We start from the raw sequence: 25664 nt of genomic DNA on the forward strand, positions 1-25664 counted from the left end.
TCCCTCCAACCCCCGCGTCCCGCCCGCGGAGGTGACTTGCGCGGGACAGCTACGGGCAGCCCGTACGGCTGGGCTCCAGCGGACGGGCTTGCCGGTAAGCCGCTTAACTTTGCAAAACTAAAGCGGCCCCGTAGGTGCTCCGGGCGGCAGGACCGGCCCGTCCCGTGCTCCCCGGGGAACCCGAGGAGGCCGTCCGGCTGTTTGCATCTCTGCGGCACCGCCCTCCCTCGCTGACTGGAGGTCCGCCTCCGCCCCCCGGGCCTCCCTACAGCCCGGCGATCCCGCCGCGCGGCGTCCGCGGCGGCCTAAGCCTCCTCCCGGAAGGCCTCCCACCTCCCCGGCTCCGCGACCCCGAGGACCGCGGAGCCGCCGCCTACGCGAGCCGTTTGGACCCTGCGCGGCCCCCGTAGCGCGGCTCCTCCAGCAGGTGGTTCTGGTCCTCCGCGGTCCGTCACCCGCGGACCTCTCCTCGGCGTCCGCGTCCGCCGCGCCGCGACCCTCAGGAAAGAAGTCCCGCGCGCCGGTCGGCCGCGGCGGGCGCCAGGCCTGCGGGTCCGCGCCGCCCCGCCCTCCGCGCGCCGCCGCCCTCCCTCCGCGGGCCCGTTACTGCGGACGCCCCGCGGCCCGCGCCCAACGCCCGGGGGCAGCGCGGGAGCGGCGGGGAGACGGGAGCGGCCGCGCCGCGGCGAGGCCCGGTGAGTCCGCGGAGCCCCGCAGCTCGCGGCTGAGGCGACGCGGCCGAGTGCGGCCTGAGGCGGGGAGCGGAGCGGGCCGGGCGGCGGGAGGGCCGCGGAGGCTGCGGGGGAGTGCGGGCCGCAGGCCTGGTCCGACGCGGCCGCGGGAGTGACAGGTGCGGCCGCCGGCTCGGGAACCCCCGGGGCGCCCACCCGACGCCGGTGTCGCTTGCAGGCTTGGACGCCGCGTCTCGGCAGCAGCTGGGGCTCGCCCACCCCGCACTCTTTCTCCGGGTACTTCGCGAACAAGTTTTGGAGCACCCGGAACGGCTGGTGCGTGAGATTTTGGCTTCGGTTCCCAAAGGAGGAGTGAGGGACCGCACGCCGCCCTCCCTCCCGGCAGCCCGAGGTAGTAGACGCGCAGGCTCTCGCTCAAGCCTCGGCTGTCGAGGCTTCTAACAGCTACGCGCGGTGGCGGCGGCGGTGGGGTGCCAGTGCGGCGGTGGGGTGTTCGTAGACGCGGAGCAGTCGGGGCAGAAGTTTATTCCATTGTCTGCCCCGCTCCCCCGCTTTGCCACATCTCCCAGTTGATGTCGGTGGAGAATTGTAGCAAGAGACCGAGACGCTTAAAAACACGCATTGTTCTGCAGACCCTCAGCCTCCGTCTGTTTCTACAAAGGCGCTTGCGCCTGTGACCAGCATGAAGTTAAGCTGTAGCTCCAAAAAAAATATTTGAGAAACTACTACAAGATCGTAATACTATATTGAGAATCTTCCTAGAAAGCCTGGGGTTTCCCTACACTAGTTTATGCTACTAAAATTGGTGAGTCTAAGCCTCTCCAATGAGAATTTCATTAAAGGTCGAAATACACTTGTATAATAGGGGCTTCTAGCAACCACTATAGAACAAGAACCTACCCGTGGAGCAGAGGGACGTTGTGTACAAGTGAAAATCACCTTTGCACTTGATGGCTTAATTCCTTAGAACATGTCTGCAGCTTGCTTTTTTTTTTTTTTAAGAGTTCCCAACCCACAGAAGTTGTAAGCTGCAGATTAGAGAAGGAAGACTGTACTTAGCCAGTGTGTGTGTTGCAGGGGGGTGGGCTTGGAACTTGGGTATACCTTTAAGTTCATGTCATTTGCAATCAGTGTATTAGAAGAAAGTTTCAGAATGCCGTTGGTCCTTGATCCCCATAACCTTAAGTTCTAAGAAGTCAAAATGACAGTCACAGAGATTAGGGAGACCTAGCCGTTTAATTTTATCCTCATTTTGTAATTTGTGGGGACAGTGCTTGGGAACCCAAAGCCTTTGGAGTCTTACGTCATCAGTCCATTGTATTTAATCTGCTAGGTCCCACCAAGGCCTCTCTAGATGGATGAAGTGATGTTTACCCATATTCCCAAGACTCTGGAGCCTTAGACAGGAGGGTTTGATCTCAGTGCAAGCTACATGGTGAGAGAGATCATCTCTCAAAGCATATGGCCATATTAACTGATGACATTTTCATTGCATAGTTTCTTTTTGGATCAAGCTAGGTGTTTGATAGTATTGATCAACAGTAACTACTAATCATTTTTAAAAGGGCTAAAATTGCTACTGAGTAAAAATTATGTACTTGAGTTGCCCTGGACTGAGTTCTTTCCCAAGATCTAGTGATCTCTTAGAAGAAGGAGCTCATGGTGACTGTGGCCCTTCATAGAGACCAAGGCCTCACAAGGACAGATGAATCTTGCTGGGTGTAGCTTAGCCTCTTCCTTACTAGCAACAGTTTATCTCACACCCTCACCTTTTAAAAATCAGCAGTTTGGCACAAAATCCAAAGCTTCCTATGAAAACAAGATTCCTCGAAAACAAAAATGAGTTGTGGGAACTCTTGGTTGTGACAGCACTGTTAGTGAGATGATTTTGAGCTGATTGTGTGCACTCTGCATCCTCAGTGTTCTACTTCAGAGCACAGATTCCAGTGCACACTTAGGTGTAGCGCTGTGTGCTTAGAGAGTGTAATTAGGCCCTAACCAGGAAGTTTGAGATTATTATTAACTTATTTAATGTTATTTCTTCATTTTTTGCTGAGTCAGTTTTCTACTGTGTAGCCTAGGCTAGCCTTGAATCTATGACCTTCCTGCCTTAGCCTTTCCAGTACTGAGACTGCAGATGTGCCCATTACAACTGGCTGATAAATTTATCTGTGCCAAGTCCTTGATTTTTTTGAACACAAAGAGACCTGTGTTGTTTAGCATTTTTTAAATGAGGACAGTAGGGAGCTAGATGCAGTGACAGCTGCTGAGAGGAGTTCACTGAAGAACAGAAGTAAACATAAATGCAGGGATAGTAAAGAGAGCCAGTGAGTGGTTAGCAGAAGGCAGATCAGAGTTGTCGTGCCGTGGGGCTAAATTTGAAGAATGGAGAAGTTTTAAGTGGAGGAGACAGACGTTCCAGACTCCAGGAACAGCATAGATCAAGCCAGGAACAAGTTAACACTCCGAGCGGTCTGTTTTCTCAAAAAACAGGGAAAGCGTGAGGAATCACTGTAGAATGCAAATGAATTATTCTTTAATATAAATGTAGCAGTGAATTAATCCAGCAGCTGTATATCTTTGCTTTATGCAGTCCCCAGTAATCACACAGAGTAACAATATTTATCTAAAGCTGTACCTCAATAGCTGAGCAGTCAAATGATCAACCTTTACTTCTTAAGCAGACCTGGCTCCCTCCCGGCCCTATCCCATGATGCTTGCATAGTATTATAGATCTGGCTCTTTGGGCTTCAGGTGTGTTTCCACGCTCTCTCCAGATCCCTTCCTTATGACTTCAGATCCTTCATCCTCCTTGAGCTAATCTGAATCTTTTTCTACCCTCTCTCCTTCCTCTGGTTGGCAGACTTCCTGCCCTGTTGTCTATTCTGCCCAGCCATTGGGTGATCAGCCTTTACTGACAATGGTAAAAGCTGATTACATAAACTTGAGACAGGAATTCTTGGTATAAGCATTACAATGTTGAGTCTGGATTGAAAGAAGACATGAGGGCAGAGACAGGGTTTCTCTGTGTAGCCCTGGCTGTCCTGCAACTCACTCTGTAGGCCCAGTGGGCCTAAAACTCAGAAAGATTCACCTGCCTCTGCCTCCAAGGACTAAGATTAAAGACATTCACTGCCACCACCACCGCCACCACTGCCACCACCACCGCCACCACTACCACCGCCACCACTACCACCACCACCACCACCACCACCACTACCACTACCGCCACTACCACCTGGCATGAATCCTGGTCTTAAAAAAGAACAGGGACCACATGAACCCAGTTATTTTAGCTTTGGAATACTGAGTAGAATAATGTTTTGTCTTTGATATATTTGCTATATTAAATATTTGACACACTGACTGTAATTTATTATATTGTACTATCCTGGCCTATTTTTTGCACACATGGGCATGTGCATACGCGTGCACAAACACACACACACACACACACTCTCTCTCTCTCTCTCTCACCCTGAGAAAAGAAGGAGTCATCGTTGCTCATGAATACCCCCTTGTGCTCTACTTTGAAACATGTTTAGCATTTGAACATTTGGGCTGCTGAGGTGATAGAACCTTCTTAGCCAGTGTGCTTTGTCTTATGAATGGTTATTGTGTTCTTTTCTCAGTTGAGAGATTTATCCTGTTTCCTTATGGTCTGCCTTTTCTAAGTTCACTCATTGTGGAAAACTTCTGTGTGTCCGGTGTGTCAGTCAGTCCCTGCTGCTGTTGCGGGTCTTGGGGAAACCCAGGTCTCTGCTGCAGTCCACTAGTGTGCTTGGCAGGCCTCTGGGAGGGGCTTTGCTGACTCTGCTACTACTTCCTGCCTACAAGCCTTTTCTTTCATTTCTAAGGTTAAAGCCTTAGTTTCTAGATGGGGAAAATGTTGGTTTGAATTTCAGAACATGTGTTACAGTGGAGCCATTGTGCTTAGTCACATTTTAAATAGTTGTGCCACATCCTAAGTCCTCTTCAAGAGTTGTTTTAGAATAATATTTGTAAACATTTGATTCACACAAGGCATTACAGGCAAAATAATACAGTAACTGCTGACATTTAAGAGCACACGCTGCTGCCATACACAGTGTAACACACTGACTACTGAGAGGCTGGCCAAGGCTGAGAGCAGCGCTGATCAGGTGGTTGGCATGCCTGTTCAATAACACACCAGTAGTCCGTACCTGCAGGGGCCAGGGACCTGTCAGCCATAGGCTTTCAACAACCTTGATAGTAACGGGCATGGAATCCATGGTTGAGGGAATTTAAGTCCTTTTTTTAAAAGTTAGTTATAAGCCTCAGTCTTTCTAATTCAATTGAACATTTCGATATAAGAGTGTTCTTTTCTGTTCTTGTCTTGTTTTCTTGAAGTTGAGGTGAGTGTGCTGCAGCTACAGGACGGTCTTTGTGTGTGCTGGTGGTGCTGCTGCTCCATTCCTGGCCGAGTATTGCGATGGAGCGTGTCCATGAGTGTGTAGACACCACAGAGGTGTTTAAAGAACAGTTAAGGATTTTTAAAACCAGGTGTCGACATGAGTATCATGTATTGTTACATGTGAAATAAATAAAACCCATATATTCTTTTGAATAACTTTATGTTATTTTCTTTAGTTAAAAAATATGTTAATGCCATGGGATTGTGGGTATAAATCCAAAAACTACCAAATCTGATGTCAGGAAAAATGTATTTTACATGTATGGCTGTAAATTTCTTCCTTGTGTTTTCTCCTCCTCCTCCTCCTCTTCTCCCTCCTCCCCTCCCTGCCCACAGGAGTCACTGTAGACTAGGCATTCGTGCTCCCCAGTCCTGAGCCATGGCCTCGGCAGTCCTGAGCTCTGTGCTCACAACTGCCTCTCGCTTTGCCCTGCTACAAGTGGACAGCGGCAGTGGCTCTGATTCTGAGCCTGGGAAAGGCAAAGGTCGGAGCAACAACGGGAAGTCTCAAACTTTGGGAAACAAATCAACCTCAAATGAGAAAAAACGGGAGAAGAGAAGAAAGAAGAAGGAGCAGCAGCAGAGTGAAGCAAACGAGGTAGCCTTGGCCGTTCCGTGTCCGGGGGCCGAGGGCACACTCACCAGCCGCACTGCAGGCACTGTGCCCGGCACAGGACACAGCTTCCTGATGAACATACACCCATCTGAGCCCACGTCAACCAACACTCAGATAGCTTTCGTGACTGGAGCAGCTTGTGTACGCATGCTGTAAAATTAAGACAGAGAAGTCTTTACAGGGTGGGGGGCAGCCCATACCTGTAGCCCCAGCTTCTCAGGAGACTAAGCAACGGGTTGCTTGAACAAGCCTGGGCAGGATAGTGAGACCTTGTGTGGTAAACAAGTTAATAAATTTAAAAGTAAAGATGAATAAACTCCACAAGTAATTTTCAGTTATGTAAGTTAATATAAGGAGTATTTAGACTAGAAATATTTTAAAATCAAAATCACTAGGATTGATGTGCTGAATTTAGTATATTTTGTGCTTATTTCTTAGCTCAGGAATCTTGCTTTCAAGAAAATTCCCCAGAAATCCTCCCATTCCGTTTGCAATGTTCAACATGAGCTTTCATTGCCAAACCCAGCACAGAAGGAATCACGGGAAGAAAACTGGCAAGAATGGAGACAGAGAGATGAGCAGGTAAAGCTGAGTACATACATCTATCTCCCCAGCTGTTTCTCCACTGGATGGGACGTTAAGATGGCAGCACGGCCCTGTGCTGCAGATGCTAGACTGCTCAGTGCAAAGCAGTTGATGGCTCTCTGTTTGTGGGTTCTGGGAATCAAACCTAGGGCCTTCGGCTCGCCAGGCATGCGCTCTTAGTCTTCACCACAACCCTAGCCCAGTTCATCTACTGTTTGTAAATGAAAGAATGTTAGGAATTTAGAGAATTATTATACTTATTTCAACTTTCCAAGAGCTGGAGAGAGTGGTTAAAAAATACTTGTTCAAATTTTTTAAAACTCAAATTTATAGGGCTACAAATCTCCTGTTAAAAATATCTAGTAACAGTTGTGATAAAACAGACTTTGGGGTAAAACTCCCTTTGTGACTGTGGAACTGCTGGTGGCATGCTGCTTCTGTCGGCCTATTTGTATGGAATCTTACTCTGCGTCTCTTAGATGGTCATTAAGAGCACACACGAGGGAAGGGAGGAGGCACAGGATGTGTGTGAGAATGTGAGTATGCACGTGTGTGCACAGACATTCATGGAAAGGAACACTGTTTATGTGTATGTTTATTAAACTGTGATTTGGTCCATTTAGTGGATCTTCCTATCATTCTGTGTTACCATTGTAAAGGAAGTAGACAGGTGTGCTGTGCACATGTGCCATCCAAACATCCAACCACTCAGAAAACTGAGGCCGGAAGCTCCTGAGTTCCAGCCCTGCCTGTGAAACAGAGCAAGATCCCATCTCTAAACCAAAGGAAACTCAGAAGCAGACGGCACCTGAGCACACTTCATATAAACTGTGTTCCATATATTCTCTTTAGGCTCTCACACTGGCCCAGAGCCAGTATTGTGGTGCCAGTTATTACTCAGGAGCCACACATCAATGCCGTTGACATTTCCTGATAGTGACGTGCTGTTAGGCAGTGACAGGAGTCACCATTGTCTTCACCAGATATCCAAAGGGAAACTGATGTCGGAAAACGACTCAGATTTATACCAAAAGCAGTGTGTGAACTTGAGCACAGCCTCTGGTGGTCTTTCTTTTTCCATGTTTGCTGTCACAGTGATCAGGTGGTTCTGAAAAGAAAACAGATCACATAGTTCAGGACCTTGAGGAATGTGTACTGTGTGTGTTGTTGAATCATGCAGAAAGACTCGGAACCTTAGAAGTTGTGCTTAGAAGGAAACAGTGAAGTCTTGCACTGTGTACCGGGATGGTCTTTAGTATTCTGTGAGTTGGAGCACTTTGTGACATTGTATGTCAGCCATTCCAGAATTCTATTCCTTTTTCTATATCCTCTAAATAGCAACTTAAAATTTATTTACAGAGAATACTCAGTATATTCCCAATTAAGGTTCTTTTTTGATTTAAAATTTTAAGTTTCCCTCATTTTTGTTTACTTGTATACTAGTTTATGTTAATAAAAAAGCAAACTTAAGGGCTAGGTCAGAGCTTTGCATGATGCTATCGCATACTTTATCTCTGCTTGCTTATTATTTAGGCCACTTGTCAGCACCACAATACAGGCAGGCAGGGAAGGCCGCCAGACTTTAGCCTGTTACAGTTAAAGGCAGATGCTGGGGAAAGCCATGGGGGCTTGGGGGCTTGGTTGGTTTTTGTTTTTTTCTACTTCAAACTTCATTTCTAGGCCAAGTGGATCTATGAATTTGCAACTCATATAGTCTATGTAGTGAGTTCCAGGACAGCTAAGGATATATAGTGAGACCTTCTCTCTTAAAAAACAAAACAAAATGCACACATACACTTTATTTTTTATTGTTTTATCAGAATGATTTGCCTTAACAATTTAATTCTGTGAGTTACTGGAAAATTTTCCTAATCTGTCCTGCTGTCTGACTCGCTTAGCCTCAGCCTGAGCCTGAATGTATGAATGCTACATGAGAAGTAATCACAAACTTTCTTCCCATAATTAAATGTTACAAATAGGATTATAATGGCAAATTAACCAGCTTTGTTTGAATAAATTTAGATTTATTACTTTTTTTTAAAGATCATCATCATATTTTAACTTATGAGCAAATATTTGGTTTAGATATAGAAATTGATTTATACTTTCTTTTTAATGTGGCAAATATACATAAATTTTTAGTTTATTATTTTTATTATCTATTTAGTATCTATATATTTTATTATCTATTTATTATAATGATTTGGGAGGTTAAAATATTTATGGCGATTTTACCTGCATGTACATAAGTATATCATATGTGTACCTAGTACTTACAGAAGCCAGAAGAGAGTATTGGATCCTCAGGAACTGGAATGAGCCACCATGTGGGTACTGGGAATGGGTCCTCTGCAAGAGCAGCCAGTGCTCATAACTACTGAGCCACCTCTCTAGGCTCCTAGGATTCAGTTGTAAAGTGGGGCTTTCCTGCTAATAGTTGGAATTGTGTTACTCCTCAGTCCCCTAAGGTTACTGTATAGATTGTAATATATTATGGGCTTACTTAGAGTCTTGCATGCAGTTTCCTTTACCAGTTTAATTCTCATTGAATTCAGTTAGTGTTTTTCTGTGTAAAGCTAACTTGTTTTACTGTTTTTGTCTTGGCAAAGGATTAAATGAGATGCTTTTTGTTTGGTTTTTGTTTAGTTTTGTTTTGGGTTTTTTGTTGGTTTGTTTGTTTGTTTGAGACAGGGTTTCTCTGTATAGCCCTGGCTGTCCTAGAACTCACTTTGTAGACCAGGCTGGCCTCGAACCCAGAAATTTGCCTTCCTCTACCTCCCAGAGTGCTGGGATTACAGGCGTGCACCTCCCCCCACCCCTGGCTTTAATGAGCTGCTATTTTAATGGGTGACTTTGCTTAGAAAGTTTAATTTGTAGAGTTTAATGTTAACAATTTTCTAATTTTTAAGATAGGCTTTACCCATTCCTTTTGACATTGGTTTCTATCTTAGTCTTTTTCTTAGTATATTTTTAAACATTAAACAGCTGGGTGGTGGTGGTGGTGCACGCCTGTAATCCCAGCACTCTGGGAGGCAGAGACAGGCAGATTTCTGAGTTTGAGGCTAGCCTGGTCTACAGAGTGAGTTCCAGGACAGCCAGGGCTACACAGAGAAACCCTGTCCCAAAAACCAAATCCAAAAAACAAAACAAACCCAAAAAACAAAAAAAAAAAAAATTAAACAACATAATTCTTGGGCAAAAAAATTATCGAGGAGTGATTAAAACCTAAAAACTTAGGCCGTAGGAAAGATGGAAACTAGCAAGTCCTGGGACACTCCAAGGCAAGAGTTAACAGCGTGTAGGGGTGACTGTTAGGCGGGTCTCCTTCCTTGCCATAGCTGTAGACGGTGCCTGGAAGACCGCAAAAGACCTGGCTCACGGTCCCTGTCTGGCGGTCCCATGCCTGTGCATGTGGCATTGGGTTACAGTGGTTGGGATGCTCAGCTCTCCTGTTGAATCATGGATATCGGGATATTTTATTCACAGTAATAAGGGATTTTGGATAGAAAAATATGAGATGTCTATAGCATATGTAGACCTGAATATGTACTCAAATTAACAACAAATGAGGAAATAGAAATTTCAAAAACAGGGTTTATGCTTTTATACAGTACATGGCTCCTAGATAGCATGGTTAAATAACTTTGGAAAAGTGATAAATGTTCATTTAAAGTACATTCATTTTCTTTTGCTGTCTGTATTATCATGTATCATGGTTATTTTGAGACTAAGCTATAAATGTATGTTTATTGTGAAACGTTGTTTCAGCTGACCTCTGAGATGTTTGAAGCTGATCTTGAGAAGGCCTTGCTGCTGAGTAAGCTGGAATATGAAGAGCACAAGCAGGTACTGGCGGGATGGATGGTCACTACTGCACGCTAGCGGTCAGTCGCAGGACTCATGTTTACAATAGGTGCTTGGTCAGAGCTCGCTCGGGGCAGGCCTGCCTGCACTCACAGAAAGTGTCTTCTTTAGGGCTGGGGCATAACATAGTGTTAGGCCCTGGATTTATCCCCTAAAACTACAAAAAAAAAGTTGCCCCCGCCCCCCAAATCCATGACAGGATCCGAGACAAGGTCCATAGCAGGATCCTCCTCACTCCTCAGATTTGAGGAGCAGAGACAAGGGAGCCGCGCTTTGTCTGATGACTTAGAAGGTTGAGTTTCTCAACCAAGATGAAGCAGACAAACACATGAGAACGACCGCCACGTACGTACCTTCATTCTAAATGGACAGCGCATGAGGACATTTAGGGGCTTTGAGTGGAGGTCAGTGGTCAGGTGTGGGCTTAGCATGTAGAAGACCTGGCTTAGCCGGTAGCTCTGCTCCCTCCCCAAAAGTGGATTCAAAAATGTGAGTCAGTGTCAGTGCTGCTGCAGCACTCCCTGCTGGGGAGGCCCAGCAGCCAGGACACAGAGCTCACCCCAGACTGCGTTCCTAAGCTCAGCATATGTTATGAGCACTAATTTTAGACATCCTGCAGCTCTGACTGAGGGATATTAAGTGAAAAGTGGTGTTGTTTTCCAGTTCTTGTATCTAAATTGTGTGAAATTTGACTTAATGCAACATGATACTTTAACATTTACTAGGATTTTGTTCCCTAGATTCATTCATGTTGATCAAAAATATCCCCCTCATGATTGAGGCCTTGTGGCCGCGCTACAGTCCACTAGTGTCTCTCTCCCAGGAGAAAGAAAGAGAGGAATTAAAGCACACAGCAAGTGATTTTGCTACCAAAAAACTCTTGCCAGTCAGGTGGTCTGTTGTATCCTGTCCAGTCAGGAGGTCTGTTATATCCCATTTGCTTTATTTTCCATGTCCTTATTCACTAAACGACTGAAATGATTGTGACCAAAATCAAAGCTGGCCAGATGGCTCAGTGCTTAAGAGCACTGGCTGCTCTTCCAGATGACCTGGGTCACTTTGCAGCATCTGTATGGCAACTTACAACCACCTGCACCTCCAGGCCTTCTTCTGGTCTCTAGAGGCACTACATGCACATAGTGTGCAGGCACACTTGTAGCCAGAACACCCATATGCAGAACAAGATGTAATTTCTTTTTAAAAAGAAGGGGGAAAAAAGAATGATTGTAACCTAAATGGTTAGGTGTCCACTGAGATAAAAATCAAGCTATTATAAAAGTGAATATAATGCTTTATCGTGATTTAACCGTTTAAGTGGACTTAGAGATTGTCCCTGAATTAGTGCATATGATTCTAGTTTTAATGATTAGCTGTTGTTGATGTCTGTCATTGTTCTGAACCTGAAGCAGTTAGGTGTTTTAGGAGTGGAGCAACTGGTGTGATAAAATGTCATGTTCTCAGCCAGTTTTCTTGCTAAAGTCATAGGCCTAGTGCTCTAGACCATTGATTTTTGTCAGACAGTAATGACTCTAAGAGAATGGAAGTGCTGCTTTTGTATGTGAAGACTAGCTTTATACAATTATGTTAATGTACTCATGGAGATTGCACGTCAGTATTTGAATCAGATAACTATAATAGTTTATGTTAGAGTGTGCACACCCATATACAAGTGTGCAGGAAGGCCAGAATCAGCATCTGTCTCTCTCCATCTTCTTGAGATGGAATCTCTGATAAAGCTGAGGCTAGCAGACTCAGACTGGCTGGCCAGCAAGCCCCAGGGGTCCTCCTTTCTACCTCCCCAGCTCTGGGATCACCAGCACTCACCACTACACCAGTTTTTATTTTTACATGAGACTAAGGATTGAACTCTGGTCTTCATGCTTGAAAAAACAATTACCATACCAACTGGTCCATCTCTCTTCTTCCCTCCCATGATTATTCTAGCCTGTGAATTTATATAACAAATAATGAAAGTTTGGGCCATCCACTGGCTGACACCTATAATCCCAGCACTGCTAAGGCAAAGGCAGGAAGACTGGGCTCATACACAGTGTGTCCTAGGCCACCTTGGGCTATAGAGTGAACCCTGTCTCAAAAACAGAAAAGAAAAGGGAAAAATCAGGAATGTTGTTTTCTCTCTTCTATTACTCACTGGCCAGGTGCTGGCATAGGATGTGAAGTTAAAGACTATCTCAGCCCTTGAGCTTAATGAAGAACACAGGCAAATGGTGCCCTGGACAGTTCCCTGTTCTTAGCACTGTGAAGACTCACAATAGACAGCTTCTTAGTGCCTTTGGTGGGGATGGGATTTTTCAAAAACAATTGTCTTAAAGTCTTACTAGACTTATTAGCTGTTCACAAAGCAGACCAGAAGGAAGCAGGCACTCTCAGGGAAGGTGTGTCGACTTGACAATAGCTAATGTGTGAAATACCACATAGGAAACACAAGAACTGAGTGAACCTAGAAAGCTTCAGTAGGCTAAAGACAGCGTTGAACACATGTGGTGGGTTTGCCTTCTCTTAGAAGATAGTGGATGTTTTTACCTTTTAGATTGATTTCAGGTTTTTATTTTAGAAACTCATTTCTATACTATAAGTATAGAAAGTGAATTGAGGGAGTAAATCAGAGATTTACTCTGTCAGTGTCCAAGCAAGAGAAGAGACCTAGTGACTAACAGAATGGTTCATTGGCATATAAGATGTGTAGGGAGAGTAGACAGGAAAAAATGAGACTCATAATTGACAGCTGTGAGGAGGTGGGGCCGTGGCTGAAAGGGAATACAATGTGGCCGAGTGTGCTGAGCCCTGCAGCTGATGTCTGTGCACGGACAGATCACAGATCGTGAGTGTGAAGAGCATAGAAGACCACGGGGAGGGGTTGGGAAAAGACAGACTCCAGCAGTGGAGACTTAGGAGTGTTAGAGCCATGGGAAGAAAACCATACGCCAGTGTTATGGAGTGGGGCTGCTCTCAGAGGCCAGTGTGTGTTCCCAGTGCTCACAGGCAGCTCACACCCACTCGTAAGTCTAGTGCCAGTGTAGGTCCGGTGTCATCTTCTGACCCACTTGGGTCAGACATACATTCAAGCAAAACAGCTATACACAGAAAATAAAACATTTAAAAAAAAAGAGTTTACTTTTTAAAATGTATAGTTTTAAGAGAAAACTGATCTTAATTTTAATGGTAGAAAAAAACAGAATCCCCATTTCAGGGGTATGAGATTGGAAATTATAGATTATTCTCATAAATTTGCTCCTGAAGTAAAGAATAAGAAGTTAGTTGACAGTGGTGGGATTTATAAACCAATCTATACTTTGGCTTTAATGTTTTCAGTTGAGAGGATGAGCAGTAGCTAAGCAGGCGTTCTCGGGCACTTTGGCTGGCCTACGCTTTTTTTGTTTGCCTTTACTCTTTCAGAAACATTGAAGAGCTGATATGCTTTATAAACCAGACTTAATTGCTGTTGGTAATTCTTTTTAGGATTATGAAAATGCTGAAAATGCTTCAACTCAGACAAAAGTTATAAATAAAAAAGATAAAAGAAAGAACCATCAGGGAAAGGACAAACCTCTCACGGTGTCACTCAAAGACTTCCAGTGCGAAGGTAATGTATGTGCACCCCTGCCACGCCAAAGCCACTTCTGCCTGTCGGCTTTGTCTTTTCCTTAAATATGGGCTCTTGTAACTCAGGCTGACTTCAAACCCAATGTGTAGCCGAGGGTCTTCCTGCCTCGGGTCACAGGCATATCTCATGTCTAACTTACGTGCTGCTGGGATCAGTCCCAGGAGCTTGCTCATGCTGGCCCAGAATCCACCACCTGAGTTACACACACACCCCGCTTTGAGTCTTTTTATAGCTGTATATATCCAGTACTTCTCTAATTTTGTTTTTGTCGTGTAGCATTTAGAGTATAAAGATGCAACCCTGTGCTTTAGCTCACTGTACAGCTGTGGTAGTGTAACTAATGGCAGGTCATTGCCAGCGAACAGCACACTGGTTCATAGTTCTGGAGGCGAGGAAGTTGAGTGTCAAGGTGCCAGTCTGTCAGGGTGATGCTTGCTGTGCAAAAGAGCAAGAGAGACAAAAGGTTCTGTGCAACTTCCTGGGGAGATGAGGACAAGTTTATTTACTCAGGAGAGGGCCCCAAGAGCAGACCAGAAAAAACGCTGCCTCCAAGTCTAGCCTGCTGAGTCGATCGATCAATCGACCGACTGGGTTTGCCAACAGAAGTGGGGAAGGGCCACCTGGAGGACAGCTGAATCCCCCCAGTTTGGGTAACAGCTCGCCCTGGACCTCTGCCCAAGCTGCAGCAGCTCTGCTGCTCATGTATCTTCTGGTAGGCTGTGTGGGGCTTGGAGAACTGTAGGAATCTCCTCCTCCCTAGAGAGGGAGTTTTATCTCTAGGTTAACAATCATTTCATTCTCCTTGTAACTTTCCTGACTAGCTCTTGAATTCATTTAATAATTTTCTTGTATAGGTCTTAAAGTTCTTATCCATTTGTTTGGATTTTTGGTGGTGGTTGACTTTTAAAAGTGTGGTTGTGAGGTATTTTTGGCAATTCGGGAACCTAGTCATCCTTGTTCTCCGTAGTGAGACGCCGTCAGCATGTGGCAGTTTCCAAGAGGAATCTTGAGTGTCTCTGTTGTGTCTGTGCCCCTTCTGGAGTGTATATGGCCCTGCGCGTTGTTTACATGTATTTTATGTGAGTCTTGTCATGGCTTATGGTGGGGAAGGTGAATGTGTGATGTCCTGACCTCCTCCTTGTGCTCCCTCTGTGCATGCGGCTGCTGCAGAGCTGCACCCCTTTGCTGGTGGACTACGGCGGGCTGAGCTCCAGTGCCCTAGTCTCTGGCTCTTGATCAGATCACCTGCCGCTCTGGGCACTGCAGGGAAGGTGAATTGTGCACTGTGGCCATTCCTCAGTCTTGGATCCCTGTCCCCAGGCTAGCACTGTGTGAAGTCTCCTGTGCTGTCATTTCTTCCTAGGCAGTTGGGCTCAGTCTCCTTTTGGGTTCTTGCAATGTACACATTCCTTTTGAAGCAGGGTTTCTCTGTATAGCCCTGCCTGTCCTGGAGCTCACTCTGTAGACCAGGCTGGTCTCAAACTCAGAAATCCACCTGCCTCTGCCTCCCAAGTGCTGGCATTAAATGCGTGTGTCATCACTGCCAGGCCAATAATTTTCTTTTTAAGATTTTTTTATTTATTACATGTGAGTACACTATAATTGTCTTCAGACACCACAAGAGGGTGTCAGATCTCTTATCAGATGGTTGTGAGCCACCATGTGGGTGCTAGGATTTGAACTCATGATTTTGGGAAGAGCAGTCAGTGCTCTTACCCACTTTGCCATCTCTCCAGCCCCAAAGAATAATTTTTCCCCCTTTCCCTTTCTTCCTCTTGCTCTGGCCCCACTTACTCTGGTGAGCACATGTTACCACATGTTTGCCTGGTCCCTGTGGAAGTTAGAACAGGGCATCAGATACCCTAGAACAGGAGATAAAGGAATCAGCTGCAAGCCACTCTTGGTGCTGGAAGTCAAACACAACATTCTCTGTAAGCACAACCAGTTCTCTCATTCACTAAGCCATCTCCTCAGCCCTAACTTTTTTAAAAAGGAAGAAACTTCTTTAAAATGTAGGCAGAGGCATGAAAGAATTCTTACTAGGGGCTGGAGTACAGGGCTCTTGTGGTGGGCTTGCCTACCATGTGGGATGCTCTGAATGTGAGTCCTGACAGCACAGGCCCCTGGCTTCATGGTATGTGCATGTGTTAGCATTGCAGAGATGGAGGCAGGCAGGTGGTGGTGGTTCACGCCTTTAATCCCTCTGGGAGGCAGAGGCAGGCGGATTTCTGAGTTTGAGGCCAGCCTGGTCTACAGAGTGAGTTCCAGGACAGCCAGGGCTACACAGAGAAACCCTGTCTCGGGGGGTGGGGGGTGGGGGAGTGGGGGGATGGAGGGGTGGGGGAATGGGAGAGTGGGGGGGGTGGGGAGATAAAAAAAAAAAAAAAGAGATGGAGGCAGGAGCATCAGAAGCTCGGCTTCATCCTCAAAAGTCAGCCCGGAACAATGAGGCAAAACACACGACAAAAAGACCTTTTAAACTCCTAGTTGTGAGCAGACTTCGTAGCTACATTGAGAGCATAGCAAAGGGAAGCTGCCTACTATTTACAGTTTGTGTTGTGACTTTGCATTGTGATCTTTTCCTTGGGTTATGGCATCATATTTTTATGTAGAACATACCAGAAAAATCAGTTTTTAACATTGACTATGTTTTGAACTGTTCTAATGAACAAATGATGTAGAAAATGAGGCAATCTTTCTAATTGTTGGTCATCAGAAAGGTATTCTGTCAGGTTCTTCTTTGAGAGGTAAGAATTGCTTGTACGTAAGAACATTGTTGAGTAGCTATCCCAATCACCTAACTTAAATGCAAGTATATATTATCCTGATCACCCTCACATTACAGGATTTGGCTGTGCCTTATGTTTTAGGTTGAGCTGTCCCTCCCTCCCACTCTGTTGTTCCTGCCTAGAAGAGCTTTGTAGTTTCTGCATGCATGGTTCACTTCATGTGTAATTGTTACTGTTCTGTTGTTGAATTCTATAAATACACATCTGTAAATATGTTGAGGGATTTTATTGCAGTACAATCAGACCACTTTGTGCATCTTAACACAGCTAACAGCTTTTAAGGCCATAAATTACTATAATATTTTTCATTTCATTCAACAGAGATAGTAATCTGAACGTTTTCAGTTAATAGCCCTCTGATTTTAGACATAGATGTAGCTCCTTCATTTTCTGTCCTCTGAAAAATACATGTAGCCGGGTGACTGAGCTATGTATAAACTCACATGCTTAAAATGTCACACTGTCCCTTGGTGCAGTGGCATCTACTAGGTTATAAAATATAGTCCCTAAACTGAATACAGCTAGCAAGTCTGTGCTAGGCTTTAACATCCTAAGCCTAAAACTCAGATGTGAATCTTAGAAAACTCTGTGTGTAACACTTTATAATTATAGCATTCTTTCAGCTACTTTTTTAACATGTTGAAATATTTGTATTTGTTAATTCTTTCCTGTAAAACTTTACTTTTCTTTTTTTCATTTACAGATCATATTAGTAAAAAGACAGAGGTAAGTTTTACTGTGATTGTCCTGTAGTCTAGAAAACACTGAAAAGCAGTACTTTAATGAATAGCAGTAAGTCTTTTTCTAGAGACATGACCACTTAAAGGTTTGTCTTCACTGAACTCATTATCCTTCTGGTATTATAAGGATATAAATACAGTAGAATGAAAGTGATTACTTGCATAAACTACAGTTTCATCTGACATTACTCTCCTAATCTTTATGAATATACAATCTTAAAAGTCAAAGCACTGACTTAATCTCCAAATCTGTATTTCAATTTTTGTATTTATATGTGTGTTTATTCTTTTGTATTGAGGAAAGCATGTGTGTTCACAAGTGTATGTGCAAAGCTGTTCATGTGTGTTTGTGAATGGCTGTGTGTGGAGGTTGGGGAGCACATGGTGATATCATTCTTAAGTGTTCTCCACTTTTGTGGACCCACGCAGAACAAGGAGGGAAGTGACCCTTACAGGGTGTCCTCCGACCCCTACATGTGTCGTGGCACACACGCCGCCACCCTACCTGTGGTTTATAGACTTGGTGACACATAGTTACAAATTTCACACCTGGGAGTCTGTAGTTTAAGGCTAGCCTGAGCTACATAGCAAGTCCCTGTAACAAAAAACTAAAATAACAAAAAATCCAGAATAAAAAAACAAAAACAACCCCTAAAAAGGCTAGCAATATGGCTCTGCACATAAAGGCGCTTACTGCTGAGCCTGACAGCCTGAGTTGGGTCCTTGAGACCTAGTTGGTGGAAGGAGAGAACTGACTAATATCACTGTTACAGATACTTGAATGGGGGAAGGGGGCTGGAGAGATGGCTCAGTGGTTAAGAGCATTGATTGCTTTTCCAGAGGTCCTGAGTTCAAATCCCAGCAACCACATGGTGGCTCACAACCATCTATAACAAGATCTGGCGCCCTCTTCTGGAGTGTCTGAAGACAGCTACAGTGTACTTACATATAATAAATAAATAAATCTTAAAAAACAAAAGTGGGTAAGGGAAAGCATGTGTAGATGGACTGTAGTGAAGATTGGGTATGTGACATGTTAAGAGGTCACATGTAGATGGACTGTAGTGAAGATTGGGTATGTGATGTGTTAAGAGGTCACGTGTAGATGGTCTGTAGTGAAGATTATGTATGTGATGTGTTAAGAGATCTTTACATTGTAGAGCTGGATGTCTGTCCAGAAAGAGGTTATATGATGGCACCCTTAGAATTGGGGGTAGCATGAGAAAATGTTAGGCTGGAGAGATGGCTCAGCAGAGCAGAGTGCGGCAGTGCATGAAGGCCAAAGTCAGATGTAAAGGAGAGTCCTGCATATGCCTGCAGTCCCAGCTCTGAGATGGCAGGAACAGGAGAACTGCTAGGCTGTGGCTTACAGCCCAGATGAGCTGGTACAAGTGTAGGTTCAGAGAGAGGTGAGGGAATAGGTGGAAAGTGGAATTTAAAAAAAAAAAAAAAAAAAAAAAAAAGACTGAGGTCCAATTCTGGCCTCTGCACACATGTGCAGAAACACATGCGAAATTGGCCGTAGGCTGCCACTGATCCACTGCTCTAGAGAAACATATGTATGTGACCACCTAGGAACATGCACACAGATGTTGGTATTTGTGTGTGTGATGACCAGGCCTACCCTTTACATCTTACCCAAGAGACGACTTGGAAAAAATCCAGATGTGTATCTTTAGTAGAGGTTTGTGAAGTAGTGAAGATACTTAAGGATAGCAAAACTTGCAAAGTATGCTCAAAACCAGTGCTTAACCTAAACCTAAGTCAACCCTCAAGAGGGGTGTCTGTGCTGCACGAGGCTCAGGGCTCAGTCCTATAAGTGACAGGATTCAGAGAAGAAGCAGTTGTGCAGCTGGATGTGTTGCTGATGGTGGAGCATTTGCCTTCTGTGCATAGGCCTGGGGCTGACTTCTGTGCATAGGCCTGGGGCTGATTCCCAGAACATCTAGGGAATACAAGTTGTCTGACAGCTCATCTGGTCTCTCCAACAAGAACATGTGAGGAGAAAAAGTGGATTGTGAAAGGCGGTGTGTTCTAGATTAGAAGAGACTGGAAAGCTTACCAGCCGTGATGCGCAGGAGGCCTTATTCAGATTATGCCATGGTGTCCCTATTGCAAAATCCCTAAGCCAAGCAAGTGAAAGCACACAAAATGAAAGTTATGTTTTAGTGCTGTTTGCATAATAAAAAAATGGAGGTGATAAACGGTAAACTTGGGGCCATGATCACTTTGTGGAGGCAAGATGTGTGGGAGAGTACAGAGTGCGCAGCACAAGTCGCCATGGTGCGGTCTGCCAGAGAAACGAGGTGTGGGTGGCTTTTTGCAAGCCGCTTTATATGCTAGTTATGTGCTCAGCAGGAAAATACTTGCTGCCAAGCCTGGTGACCCAAGTTTAAGTCCCTGGGACCCACATGACAGAAGAGTGTTCCCTTGCAGAGAACAAGTTCTTCTCTGGCCTCTATCCCCTTCAGTAAACAAAATACAATTTAAAATAGCAGTTTTATTGAATTGTATAATTTGCAATAAATTTACCATTGCATGTTAAGGCATGAAGACAGATAATCCAATCTACTGTCTTAGATATATTAAACAATTGCTCTGCCACTGAGCTAGACTCGCAGCCTCATTTATAGTACACTGAAGGAGTTGTATCATAGTCTAGATGTGGAATTGTCTACAATCCCCCAGGGTTCCCTTGTACTCCCCTCTTGAGTCTCCGGCAGTGACTATTCTGGTTTTGTTTTCTACAGATTTGTACTTTATGGGAACCTCTGAACACCCAGTGTAATCTTTTATGATTGATTATTTTCATTTGGCATAGTGTTGTTAGGTTGATCCATGTCGAATTATGTGTCAGTAGTTCATTCAGCTAGACATAGTTGCACACTGTATCCTAGCACAGAGGAGGTAAGGCCATCCTGGTCTACATAGTTCTGGGCCAGCCTGCACTACTGAGTGAGACCCTGTCTCAAACAAGCAAATAATAGTTCATTCAGCTTTATTGCTGAATTTATTCCATTGTGATAATGTTTTATGTTCAGTTAGTTTGTTCTAACTGAATAAAACAGAATGCAGTTCTGTTTTTATTTCTCTCAGGTGGCTATTTTGGATTAAGATTGCTAGATTGTATAGTGATCTTGACTTCCTTTTTTCAGAGGTAGGGTTGAAATTGTTTACCTGTTTGTACTGTTGTAGAGATGGAGCCCAGGGCCATAAGTATTTACTACTGAGTTACATCCAAAGACCTTTTAATTCTTTCAGACATGATCTCACTAAGTTATCTAGGTCGGCTTTGAACTCTGTATCTAGGCAGGCCTTGAACTGGTGATCATCCTGTCTCAGCCTCCCAACTAGCTGTGATTATAGCCCTATAACAGGAGACCTGGTTAAAATGTCTGTTTAAGAGCCTGTCAGATTGTTTTAGGAAGCAGACATGCCAGAAGCCTGTGACTGTTCATTCCTGGGCTCGCTGCCAGAAGAACACCTTTGCCTAACAGAGGGGCAGGCATGTGGGCATAGGGAAGAGGAAGGGTACCGCCAACGCTCGGATGCCCAAGAAGGTGACCTGAATGAGAAGGATGGGGATCCTGCGCTGGCTTCTCAGGAGATAGCGGGAATCTAAGCAGATTGACCACCATGTGTATCACAGCCTGTACCTGAAGGTCAGAGGGAAAATATTCAAAAACAAGCAATTCTCATGGAGTACATCCACAAGCTGAAGGCAGACAAGGCCCGCAAGACACTGATGGCTGACCAGGCTGGGGCTCACAGGTCTAAGACCAAGGAAGCACAGAAGCCGGGAGGAGCACCTCTAGGCCAAGAAGGAAGAGATTATCAAGACTCTGTCCAGAGAGGAAGAGACCAAGAAATAAAGCTTCCCCTGTCTGTACATAGTGGCCTGGCTGTGGCCTCATATGGACCAGTCATTGAAACAAGCCTTTGTCCATGAAAGAAAGAAAGGAAGGAAGGAAGGAAGGAAGAGACAGACAGATAGACAGAGAGAGAAAGGAAAAGAAAGAAAAGAATAAAAGAAAGCGGATGTGGTATTTACTAGTCTTACCAGTGGTGTATAAGAAGTAGTTTCTATACACCCTTGCCAGCCCCTAGCGGAGATGTAGTGGGCCTCTCTGAATTTCAAATGTATTTTCCTGATAACTGATAAGTATGTTTTCATGGGCTTGTCAAAAATCTTCTCAACAGTCTTCTCAAATCTTTTGCCAAATTTGAGTGTGTTTTATGTGTATGTCATTCAGAAGTACTAAGTGGCCAGGATTTTGGGGGGGATAGGAATACTGGTAAGAGGAGTAGAAATCAAAAGATGGTCGGCACGGTGGGCATGCTCTTGATCCCAGCACAGAGGTGTGGGTCTCTGTGCACTCAGGGCCAGTCAACATGAATAGTGAAGAGTGAGATCTGTCTCAAAAACTCAGCCGAGCAAACAAGGCCACTGAATCGTGTACATCCAGAAGCTGTTAGTATCACCAGCACACCGCTCCTGTCATGGAAGCTCAGCCTGTCTTAGCTTTAAAGTAAGATCTTGACAGAATATGGTAGTTTTACAAAGCAGTACTTGGAGTTACGTTTGTGCCATTTGGCCCGTGGCTCCTGGACATCACAAGCCTTGATTGCTTAGTGGGATACATGCTCTGTCCTGGTGCTTCTGAGACTCAAGCAAAACAGTGTCTGCATGCATGTAGAACATGAAGTTGTCTACAGGTCTCTAACTCTCTTGTATTGATATACAAATAAATTTCCATTCAGACATTTCCCTTTCTTGGGTGATGTGCATGTGGAAACACTGAGCAGCCATGGATTGAACTGTGTGTGACTGTTTACAGAGACAATGGACTTGATAAAACTCAGTACTGTAGCCAGAAGACCAGTGGGGACAGGAAGAGCATTTCATTTAGTCTCTGCTTGATAACAAGAAGAGGAGAAATCCTACTTGATTAGAGAATGTGTAAAATCACATCTCTTTAATACTGCCATAATACACACAGTTTATGTCAAAATTACTTGTAAATGCAGCACAAAACACTGCAAATATAAAGCTGTAGTAGACGAGTCCATTTGATACTGAGAATTGACAGTATTGAGAGAGGACATAGAGCTTGATAGAATTAAGAGTCCAGAAATAAAATTTGATATTTGTGTTTGCTTGATTTTTGACTTTGTATGCCAGGACAATTCCATATGGGAAAATAGTCTTCTCCATGAATAAATGTTGGATATCTCTGTGCAGAGGAATACATTTGGATGCCTTCTGCATATATAGAAAAACTAACTCAGTGTGAGTCACAGGAGCATATGTGAACCTAAAATGAAGCCAGCACCCAGCCACCAATACCAGTGAGGTCATGCCTATGTTTGAGCCCCACATGACAAGGGCAGGTCTATGTTGCAGTTTGCTAATGTAGGAGCTAGAACTCAGGAGAGAGCAGAAGTAAAGTGGTAAAGTGCTCGCCCAGCACACATATGATCCTGAGTTCAACCCTTCATTTAAAGAAAATGAAAATGAGTTGTATAGAGGACAACATGAAAAATTTGCTAAGGCAACCCTTATAATGAGAAAATATTTATAAATAATAGTTAATCTAGTTAATAATAGTTAATATGTGTGCATGTTCGTGCGTGTGCACATGTATGTATTTGTGGAGGCCAAAAGTCAATATCCAGTGTCTTCCTTAATTGTTCCTCATCTTCTTACTATATTGGGGGGGGGGGGGTGATGGCAAACCATTTTATTCACAGACGGGGAAGGGCATGAGAGACCCACAGAACCTGTCTTTGCAGGGCAGGTTTTTCTGGCCTCTCTCTCAGTCACTAACTGGATTATAGGCAACTGTTACTATGCTCAGCTTTTTACAATACATGCATTATTTTCTTTTATATCTATATTTCATATAAATATACATATATGCCTGGGGGGACAGGTAGGCATACATGAGGCCAGGAGATGCTGTCAGATGCCCCAGAGCTAGAGTTACAGGCTGTTGTGAGCCACCCAAAGTGGATGCTAGAATCTGAACTCGGGGCCTCTGCAAGAGCAGCACACACCTTAACCATGGGGCCATCTCTAGCCAAAAGTAAGTAGGCAAGTAACTCAGTTTAAAAATGAGCAAAGGTTCTAATCTCAAAAAAGATTGTACAGTATCCAGTAAACTCAGAAATCATAAAACTGTTCCACTAGCCATAGGGAAACACAGTTCAAAGCCCTGATGAAATAGGTGTTCATGTTCATGAGGGTGTCAGCAACAGCCACATAACAGCATAGTGCTGAGAATACAGACTTTAGAGCTGCCCAGTGTTGCTGACGGGCGGGGTTGTAAAATGGTGAGCTGCTTGGAGCTCCAGCTGGAACATCTCAGAAGGTTAAATGTAGACTGTGACACCACCCATTATGCTTACGCCCAGGCCTATGCCCAACAGAACTGAAAACAGCCATAAACATCTTGTGTGTGAGTGTTCATAGCAGTAGCATTCACAACAGACAAGAGCTGTCCATCTACCGGTGTCAAGAAAAAGCCAATGTAAAATGGGATACTACATGGCAGAAAATGAAGTACTAACCCATGCTGTCCCATGGACAAGGCTTGCAAACATATAGGTAGATCAAAGAAGTTTGGAGCAGAAAACAATATTCTGTTTATGTGAAATACGCAGAATAGATACATTTATAAAGACAAAATTAGTGCTGCCCAGGTCCAAGAAGAATATTTGAGAAAGAGTGACGGCTGGTGAGTCGGTCGGTGAGGAGAGTATAACGCTATCGTGGTGGCAGCTGTACGTCTCTAATACAGCGAACTATGTGCTGTCCAGCAGTAGCAGTGCCTGGGTGTGGTGTCCCAGAGCCATAGTTCAGTATGTGAGACGCTCAGCAGGAGAATCACAAATTCCAGACCAATCTGAGCTCTGCTATAAGACCCTGCCTCTAAAAGATGTCAGTCATAGGAAATGCCAAAATAGGAAGAAGTATGAAAGAGGCACTTGCCAAGCGTGCCACTCCTACTGGTCTTCTGGATGCAGGGTCAAGTGATGCCTTGTCTCCTAGCAACCTTTCTTATCCTTATCCTCCTGGTGACTCATAAGGTTTAGTGAATGTGTGTGTATATGCTTGTGTTGAGTGATAGTAACTCAGGATTTATTTTGACAGGAATCGAATTCTTCTCAGACTTTATCACACGATGGGGGATTCTTCAATAGACTGGAAGATGATGTTCATAAGATTCTTATTAGAGAAAAAAGGAGAGAGCAACTTACAGAACACAACGGAACAGATAACTGTCCTGCTGCAGAGCAGAACCAGGCATGTAACTTAACATTCTCTTAAAGTCACAGGGAAGCTGCAGACTTCAGTTCTCATTGTCTAAAGTAACAGTTTTAGGATAGTATGTTAGCCTTTATTCTGTAAAGAATTGTGTGGGTATGCAGTTAATTCACGAACTAATATGGAGCACATGCTGCCCTCCATGTACGGTTGGGAGCTGGTCCTGGAGAGAAGGAAGCGCTGTCTCAGGCACAGGGCAGGAAACACTCAGGTGCCCACTCTCTCAGTAGAACTGAGTTGAGTGTGTAAGTGTAATTATTAGATGATTACGTGGCATTAATGCTGTATAAGGTTGGACGGCAGCAAGATATAATAGAGAATAGATGTTGAAATCAAATATAATAAAAATATTAGCATTGCAACTCATCTGCAGTCTTGCACTGGGAACATAATTGTTTCCCTTTATGCATGATTTTTAGGAGAGTTAGAAATTGTAATTTAAAGTGCTTAGCACAGTATATTGTACACAGTATACATTTAATCGTTTTATAGATAGAGTTATGAATACAAAACTCAGCACATTAGTGTGATAGGAGTGGAACATCAAGATGGGCTTCTGCAGAGAAACTAGGAGAGCAGGACAGAGGTCTGAGCACAAGGAAGAAAACTACAGATACGTCGAACCAAAAAGACACGGTTTAATTCAAAACTGCTTGTTCAGATGGTGGGGTAGATTGGGAAGGCTTGTACAATACTTAAGGCCTAACTTATGTTTTAGTCTGTAGCCGGGAAAGAATTTTTGGGAAATTTTGAGCATAATAAACTTGGATTTAGTAATAGTAATTTTATTGCTGAGTCCAGGAAACATTGAAGAAAGATGAAGAGTGCGCATTGGGCTAGATAACAATGACCTGTGAGGACAGTGGATGGCACAGCGTACTCAGCAGAATGCAGGTTGCCATAGCCGACTGAGAGCAGGGCAGGGCCGGACTGCAGTGGCACACACCTTAAAGCCCAGCACTCGGAAGCAGAGGCACATGGATCTCTGTGA

The 25664-nt window shown here is 44.4% G+C and overlaps 1 protein-coding gene across 6 annotated transcripts in view; it reads left to right on the forward strand.

Moving 5' to 3' along the window:
- Positions 1–25664, forward strand: part of Gkap1 (G kinase anchoring protein 1) — a 35278-nt gene continuing 9614 nt past the window's right edge. The window contains exons 1-8 of one of the 6 annotated variants that reach the window (XM_052157345.1): positions 32–94; positions 910–1007; positions 5464–5725; positions 6182–6325; positions 10097–10174; positions 13673–13796; positions 17310–17332; positions 24500–24656. In XM_052157345.1, coding sequence (XP_052013305.1) covers positions 5507–5725; positions 6182–6325; positions 10097–10174; positions 13673–13796; positions 17310–17332; positions 24500–24656 — 745 coding nt within the window. In that variant the 5' untranslated portion in view covers positions 32–94; positions 910–1007; positions 5464–5506. The other 5 variants (XM_052157344.1, XM_052157349.1, XM_052157346.1 and 2 more) reach the window with 5 other exon arrangements.

This window comes from Apodemus sylvaticus, chromosome 14 (assembly GCF_947179515.1).
Source record: "Apodemus sylvaticus chromosome 14, mApoSyl1.1, whole genome shotgun sequence".
Taxonomy (NCBI): domain Eukaryota; kingdom Metazoa; phylum Chordata; class Mammalia; order Rodentia; family Muridae; genus Apodemus; species Apodemus sylvaticus.